Source organism: Agelaius tricolor, unplaced genomic scaffold (genome assembly GCF_023055355.1).
Source record: "Agelaius tricolor isolate 1412-34295 unplaced genomic scaffold, bAgeTri1.0.p SCAF_17, whole genome shotgun sequence".
NCBI lineage: Eukaryota > Metazoa > Chordata > Aves > Passeriformes > Icteridae > Agelaius > Agelaius tricolor.
In genome coordinates, this window is record NW_027269277.1 from 16812459 (window position 1) to 16821121 (window position 8663).

Here is an 8663-nt window from a genome sequence, read left to right on the forward strand (position 1 = left end):
TGCAGCTAGCTGGGGTGAGCAAGCAAATAAAACAGAGCCCCATGGAGAAATGTTGTTGTGTAGGATGTAATTAGCTGAGCTATCAGGCCAACAGACACCCACAGAAAACAATTGCTCAGGTTACCAAGGTTTCAGTATGAAACTACAGGAACTTCACTTTTCCAGGCAAACTGGAACACACACATTGGGTGGAGGTTCCAGGATGTTTCCTATAAATCCCTCAGTCCCAGCACACACCAGACTCCTCAGTTCCAGGGTGGAGCCCCTCCTATGATTACTTTAAATACTCCTGGACAAGATTATGGAAAATATTCCCAAGGGCATGACAGGATACAAAAAGCTTGGAATCACTTTGTGGAATATCTCACACAGCCCAAGAACATTTGCAATAAAACCACACTGAGCAAAACAAATCCTACTCAGCTTTTTCTAGAGTTTGATTTGAAACAAAGGCAAATTTCAAGCAAGCAGCCCAGGACAGGGCATAAAATCCACCTTGGGATGTGCCTTGCCTTCCCTCCCAGGTTGTGCCTCACTGTCCATTTCATTATGTCAAGAAGTTGAATATGGGAAAGCAGCAAAATTATGAAGAGAGCTAAAAAAAATCCCTTTTGTCCCACAAAGAATTAATTTATGGGACAATGGGGACTGGAACAAGGGGCCAGGAGCAGCATTTCCTAAGCCACCTTTGCTGCTGAAGTCAATGCACAGCATCAGCTTCCACCTCTACCCAGCCCTCCATTAAAGCACAAACAATAATCAGAGCTGAGGTGGGACAGCTTCTCATCACATCAAGTCTACAAGAAGAGGCTCAAAATGAAGCAAACCACCACGTCCAGATACCAAAGGAACTAAATTTTAGCTGAAACTCGGATGAAATGCAAGCTGCTCTATGATCATCGTGAGAAAGGCTGCAAAGGATGGCACATGATTATTTTAGCATCTTTCACATGCAAGTTTGATCACAGCACAAGGCACAGAATTATCAGTTACAAGTGACTCACCAGTAAATGCAGCTCCACAAAACAACTTCCCAAAGCCCTGGCCACTGGAACCAATTCTGTATGAAGGGGAATAAAGCCCACATGGTGCTGTTTTCCAAAAAATTCATCTGCCACCATAAATAGCAGCACCTTGGGCCAACATCCACTCCTGACCCAGCCAAGGCAGTGGGACATGAGTGGAAGGATGAGCTGGAACAGGATCTGCCCTGCATTTGGCCAGCACAGAGGTTAAGGAGGAATGCAGTCCTAAGCAACATCAGAAGGTGCATTATTCATTTATATTAAAGCTTATTATTATATTATTACTAATACTTATTATAATAGCTTATTATTTATTTCTATTAAAGCTGAATGCTGAAAATAGAAAGTCAGGATTGAGACAATGACTACAGTGATGGAAGATGGCTGCTAGGACTGAAAAGGGGAAGAAGAAAAGGATCAGGTGGGAGGATTTTGAGAGAAAAGCACTGGGAGATGAGACAGCTCCCTGGAAAAGAATGGAAAAAGCAACCTGTGACCAGTGAGGGAGAACTCAGCTGGCAGCAAAAGGCACCTGTGGGACAGAGCTCTGAGGGCTTCCAAAATGTGACATCTTAGGGGGCAGTACAGGAAAGGACCAAGAGGCTCAGCCCAACAGATGGAAGGAAAGTGAAAAAAGAGTGTGAAAAACTTCACTTGTTCTCATTGTGGGAGTGACCTTGAGTGCCAGGGAAGAACTCTGGGTCTGGAGAACAAAAGGGTGATTCCAAGCCCCAGTTAATTAACAGCACACCACATGGGTTTTTTTCCCCTGAAATCTCTGTCTCTAGGATATTGTGCAATATCATTCTCTACCCTCCAGGACTACACTCAGGCTACACTATGCAAATACATTTTTCAATCAGAAGTAATCAGGTCCTTGGAACATGATGTGAAATATTGTCAGTAATTCACAAGTTTTTGCCATCAAACCACTGAGATGAGCCTCTTTGATGACTTTTCCTAGATTCTACTGGTTTATTGGAAATTGCAATGATAAATTAGCCCCATTATAGCAACAAGCACTGGTTTGGTTACCCTCAGTCTCCAAGCAGAAAGCCAATTTGTAAGGCAGACATGCCCTGGTTGTGTGTGCTCTGTTCCTGTGTGTCACAGCAGAATTACTCCCAAATTCTGGGTTTCATGCAGGTATTTTGTATTTTGGCACTCAGGTATTTTGTACACAGCTATGCAAACACCCAAGCTGAGGGCAGAGTTCACCACAAGGGCTGGTTATAACCATGGTGTTGTAAATTGCTTTTCTGCAACAGCAGTGTAGGTCACCCCCAGAAATATGGGATCAATAACAGCGTGCAGACCTACTCTGGCATGGTCAAAAATGGATTCCTTTGTCTTCACTGTGCTCAGGTTTTATTTTCCCAGATGATGCTCTGCTGAGGACACAGCCACACAGACAATCCCATTTTGGTTTTAGTGCCTCTTCTTCAGTGCTGTTTCCAGATGCCATTTTGGCAGAACAAAGCCAGAACCCAAATGCCAGCATCTCCTGTCTGTCCCTCACAAGAAAAATGTATTTTCATGAAGTAGGTACCTCCTTACCTGCAGCAAAGCCCATTTAAAGGAGGTGTAACAACTAAAGCTTTCTCAACTGACAAAAAGAAGGAGGAGTATAAGGGGAGGAAGAGTGTAAAAAGAGAATAAAGAACTGCAATTTTCTCCTGGAGTTATTTCTGAAGATTTGCATAAAACCTAGGACAAGCAGGACTGAGAGCTTCCATTAGAGAAAGGCTGTGGCCATATTAAGAGACCAAAATGAAACATGGCAGAATCTCTAAAATTAAGGGAGGCCACACCTCCATTCGACAGCTGTAAACGGGCTGAGAATAACTCCACCAGGAAGCATCACAGCTCTGAACGGCAGCAATTTCTTCCCAGGAAAACTCCTCTATGGAAACCAAGATTTATTCCACGTTCTTGTCCCTGCAAAGTATTTTGGGGAGATGAGCATCCTGCCTGACAGAGAAGGAATTCGAGGGAGAGCTGCTTTAGTCAAGGTCACACAATGACTCCCAGCCGAGGCCGCCCCTGCAGTTCGTGCCTCACTTCCATTGTCTTTCGCTAAAGGCAAAAGCCTCGCGGATTTTTTTGGTAATTACCAAACCGGCCAGGGATGTCTGCTTGGGGAAAAACACCAAGGAAAAGGGAAGAGCACCTCCCCTCCTGCAACGGGATATTCCAGGTCCGAACAAAGAATGGATTGCTCGGGGCAGAGAAAAGCGGCGTGGCTGCGGTGCCCTCTGCCCACCCCGCTCTGCTCTGCCAGAGCTGCCCCGCTCTGGGATGGGATGGGCAGGGAGGCAGCATCCATCTGTCCATCCATCCCTGCAATCCCATCCCTGCAATCCCATCCCTGGCCCTGCCGGGAAGGGCAGCGAGCAGGGCAGCACCCACGGCTGGCAGCTGAGCAAACCTTGCCCCAGGGCGCCCCTTCCGAGCAGCATCGATTTCGGGCTCATCCCTCACCCCGCGGAGGAGCAGGCACAGCCACAGCCCCTCGGGACAAGGGGACACCTCGGCCCTGCCCCGAGCAGCCCCGGGATGCTCCAGAGCCAGCTCAGCGACCGCTCCCCAAAGGCAGCGAGGCGCTCCCTTCCTCACAGCCCTGCAGCGCACGAACTCCCCGTGCCCTCCGTGCACATCCCTGAGAGACACCCAGGCCCCCTTACAGACCCTCCAGGCCCCTTACAGACCCCCCAGAGCCCCTTACACACCCCTCAGGCCCCCTTACAGACCCCCCAGAGCCCCTTACAGACCCTCCAGGCCCCTTACAGACCCCCCAGAGCCCCTTACAGACCCTCCAGAGCCCCTTACAGACCCCCCAGAGCCCCTTACAGACCCCCCAGAGCCCCTTACAGACCCCTCAGAGCCCCTTACAGACCCCCCAGAGCCCCTTACAGACCCCTCAGAGCCCCTTACAGACCCCTCAGAGCCCCTTACAGACCCCCCAGAGCCCCTTACAGACCCCTCAGAGCCCCTTACAGACCCCTCAGAGCCCCTTACAGACCCCCCAGAGCCCCTTACAGACCCCTCAGAGCCCCTTACAGACCCCTCAGAGCCCCTTACAGACCCCCCAGAGCCCCTTACAGACAGCCCCACACACCTCCACACCCCCTGGGCTCGATCCCCAGCGCAAAGAAACCCCCACAGCTCCCTGTTGTTAACCCTCCTCACAGCCGCACGCATAAACCCCAAATTTCACCAAGCACAGCCTGTCCAAATGCCCTTCTCTATTCACAAGCCTCGCTCCTTAAATCCCCTCCCTAATCAGGCTGTGTGAACTCCCAACACATCCCTGCACAGCTCCCCAGACAGAGACCCCCGTGCCCTCCCAACACCCCTCGCACCCCAGCACCCCTCTCCACACCCCCAGGTGCCCACCCGGCCCTGACCACACCCCTGAGCACACACACCGTGTGTGCCATACCCCAAAAACCCTACACAGAGCACAGAAACCCTTCCCAGCCCATCCCACAGCCCTGAGCACACACACCGTGTGTGTCATACCCCAAAAACCCCACACAGAGCACACAAACCCTTCCCACCCCATTCCACACCCCTGTGCATACACATCATGTGTGCCATACCCAAAAACCCTACACAGAGAGCACAAACCCTTCCCAGCCTATCCCACACCCCTGAGCACACACATTGTGGGCACCATACCCCAAAAACCCTACACAGAGCACACAAACCCTTCCCAGCCCATCCCACAGCCCTGTGCATACACATCATGTGTGCCATACCCAAAAACCCTACACAGAGAGCACAAACCCTTCCCACACCCCTGAGCACACACATCGTGTGTGCCATACCCAAAAACCCTACACAGAGAGCACAAACCCTTCCCAGCCTATCCCACACCCCTGAGCACACACATTGTGAGCACCATACCCCAAAAACCCCACACAGAGCTCATGAACCCTTCCCAGCCCATCCCACACTCAGGAATACCTCAGCCCCTCTTCCCTTTCCATTCATCCCCACCCACCCCACTGGGAAACCCAGCCGGGCTCACCCCAGCCCGGACAGACGTGGGGACACCCTGAGGCACGGACACAGCCAAGAGCCGGACACACGGACACGGCCAGCAGCCAGACACACGGACACGGCCAGCAGCCAGACACATGGACACGGCCACGAGCTGGACACATGGACACGGCCACAAGCTGGACACACGGACACAGCCACAAGCTGGACACACGGACATGACCAGCAGCCTGACACACGGACACAGCCACGAGCTGGACACACGGACACAGCCACGAGCTGGACACACAGACACAGCCAGCAGCTGTACACACGGACACAGCCACAAGCCGGACACACAGACACGGCCGCAAGCCAGACACACGCACACGGCCAGCAGCCAGACACATGGACACGGTCGCGAGCCAGACACACGGACACAGCCAGGACACCCAGACACAGCCATGAGCCGGACACACGGACACGGCCAGCAGCCAGACACACGGACACAGCCAGGACACACGGACACAGCCAGGACACCCGGACACAGCCAGGAGCCGGACACACGGACACAGCCATGAGCCAGACACACGGACACAGCCAGGACACCCGGACACACGGACACGGCCAGCAGCCGGACACATGGACACAGCCATGAGCCGGACACACGGACACAGCCAGGACACCCGGACACGGCCGCGAGCCGGACACGCCCCTCCGGCCGCACACCTGCAGGGCTCTGGGGACAGGCGGGGGTGGCCCCAGCCCCGGGCGGGCACAGCGGGGCTCGGCTCCCCCAGGGCCGGGGAAAGGTGACCTTGCGGGCAGCCCCGAGCGGTGCAGCCCCCTCCCATGCCTCCCTCCTCCTCCTCACTGCACCAAGGGATGCTGATGCTCGTTACCTTCCTCCAGCTCGTCCATGCTGCCGATCTTCCTGGAGCCATCGATGGTGTAAATGTAGCGCACGCCCTGGGGCAGGTTGATGTTGTCGGACAGGGAGCGGGTCAGGTCCGCCAGGAGGGCATCAAAACTTCGGAAGCGGTCGGAGGACACGGCGTATACAATCCCCTTGAAGTAGCGGTCCCCGTTGCGATAGAAACGAACCTTCTTGGCTTTCTTCTCGTTACTGAGCGCCTGTAAGGTCCGGGTTCTGTAGAAGCTACAGTGAGCGCTGTGAGTGGGGCTGGGCAAGCCGTTCATCCGTGTGCCTCGCATGTTTCTGGACGCCTTGTCTCTTTCGTCAAAGTGTCCAAAATCAAGTTCCATAGTTTGGTGAGCCCTAAAGATCTGAAGCTGAAGGGCAGAAAGGAGATGGGGAGAGAAGGAAGGCGGAGGGATGGGTTAGAGCCGCGATCCGGAGAGCAAAACCACGCTAAGGCTGTGTCTGGAGCAGGACAGATGCATTTGGGAAGCGCCCCCTCCCCTGACCCAGATTTGTATCGATTCTGGGGACTGAGAGTAGGAGGGGTCCTCGCATTTTGAAAGGGATCCAACTACTGGGGGCAGGGAACACGTTTCCAGAGAGCTGCCTGCTCCTCCTGCACCTGGGAGTTTTCAAAGTGCACCAAATTGGGACTTGGGGCCAAAGGGATACATGGCAATCACAACCCAGCCCCAAAAAAACTCGTCCAAACACCAGTTGGCAATGAATTAAACCTCTGAGCCCTGTGAGGTTTCCTTTGGCAACAGAAAACAAGGAGATCCCAGTAAGTCAGCCCTTCAATCTGTCGAATCACGGAAGGACCCAGAGCATCTGAATGTTTAACATTAGAATAAACTGGCATTTATGAAAGAATGGTCACAGGGGAATAAGCAGTTTCTTTGTGACAGCCTGTTCAATAAGGGTTAGCAATGAGATCCAGCCCACCCTTCCCCCTATCCGCAGCCCCCTCCTAGCCCATCAATCAATTCCCAGGACCAGCCTACATCTCCGAGAAGAAATGACTGCAAAGAAAAATCTGTCATTGAAACGCAGCTTCGGTAAGCTCTTTTCAGCCCGAGCCCCCTCTGAATTGCATTTTTGCTCCCGTTTAATGAGGAGGAGAAAATAAAGGGGCTATTTCCACCCCCCGCTCCCAGCCCTAAGTGATTTAATAGCTGGAAGTGCCCGTGCCCCAGGGACACGCCGCCCCTGCTCCTCACCTTTCATTGTTCTGAGCACGGGGGCTCCCAGCACTGCAAAGCCGGGGCTGGGGCTGACACCCAGCCAGCAGGAATTTTGCACTGTCTCTAGTTTATGCTCGAGAACCTTTCTCCTGCACCAAACCCCGACACAAAAGGAGAAGGAAACCCCCCCCTCAACGCTGCAATAGAGACCCTTCTACTCCCCCAGCAGCACCAGGCACATGCACCTCATGGATGTGGTTCTCATGTTAACACAGGGCTGAAAGGGGATTTACAGCGCTTGGCAGCCAGGTATAAACCCAGGAAAAGCTGTTGCTATCTCATCCCCGCCCTTTACACTCGCCGGAATGAAGCTCCTTCCCTGTATTTTACAATGTCAGCGTGACCCATGCGAGAAAAAATCATTGTCCCCAGGCTGCAGGGAGGCAGATGACAATGCAGGCATTCCACACAGAAACCCCGAGTTGGGAACGCTCCCCCCACGATGCCAGCCCGGGTAGATTCAGTCTGGTGTCATGCACTGAACAATGAAACAGCCAAGCAACTTCGGGAATGAATCAGAGGATGCCGGGGTTTTGATTTTAAAATGAGCTGCAGATGCTGTAAAGCAGCGAGAAAAGATTCCTCCTTTCTGTTACTTTTCTGCATGCAAGTCACTCAGGAAAGCTCTACTCACCGGTTTTCAGCGTGCAGGGTGGAGATGCTCAGAGAAAGAAAACCAGGCTCACTCTGCCTTTGTTGTCTGAGCTCCAAGCAAGAAATTCCTGCCAGGGTGGATGAGACGCCTCCTAGGTCCTAGTGCCTTGTTCCATCCCCTCACGGTAACTTTGCCTCAGTGATTCTCACTCTCACCATCAGCTGGCTGCTCACAGGCTGTGTTTGAGGGGAAAACGAGGTGCTGATTCCAGCCCTGGATAGGTCAGCAAATCAGAAAACAAAAGGTTTAGAAGGGCACGCTTGGGGGTGGTGTTTGGAAGGGAAGGATGCAAATTTCCCCTTGAATCCAGTTGTACCAAGCAATCATCTGGTTCAACTGAAAAAAAAAAAAAAAGGGAAAAAAAGCCAGGATAATTACCCCAATCCTACAGGATTAGCAGCACAGGGGGGTCACAGTCACAATCCCACAGTGTGACACTGTGCTGGCACAAGACTCCTGTGCATTAGGAAGGCAACTGAGAAAATCTCTGACCAGTGGAACTGGGCACAGTCCTGCTCCTGTGCTGGTTTTACACAGCATCTGTGGTTTACACTGGCAAGCAGAAAGGGAGAATTCACTTGGTGGTTCTGCATGAGGTGCCCCTGAATGCTTTTTCTCTGTTAACACTGGACACAAGCCAAAGCCAGAGTGCTGAATCCCAGTTCATTCAAACCCCCAGGGGCTTCGGGATGGACTCATCCAGCACAAGCCAAACCCAGCAGATCCAGTGTGGCTCATATCCCACTGGAAGAGAAGTTTATTTTCTGATTCCATTGCAGGAGGAGCCAGCTGTTAAAAAATTGTACTGAGCTCTCTCACTTTGACAGCAAAAT

General features: G+C 52.5%; 1 protein-coding gene across 3 annotated transcripts in view; it reads right to left on the bottom strand.

Moving 5' to 3' along the window:
- DCX (doublecortin) overlaps positions 1–8172 on the bottom strand; it is an 83102-nt gene extending 74930 nt beyond the window's left edge. For 2 of the 3 annotated variants that reach the window (XM_071442706.1, XM_071442704.1), the window contains exons 1-2: positions 7810–8172; positions 5912–6302 (exon numbers count right to left, since the gene is read on the bottom strand). In XM_071442706.1, coding sequence (XP_071298807.1) covers positions 5912–6275 — 364 coding nt within the window. In that variant the 5' untranslated portion in view covers positions 6276–6302; positions 7810–8172. Of the gene's footprint in view, positions 1–5911; positions 6813–7809 lie in introns of those variants that run through there. The other variant, XM_071442705.1, reaches the window with a different exon arrangement.
- Positions 8173–8663: the final 491 nt, after the last annotated feature.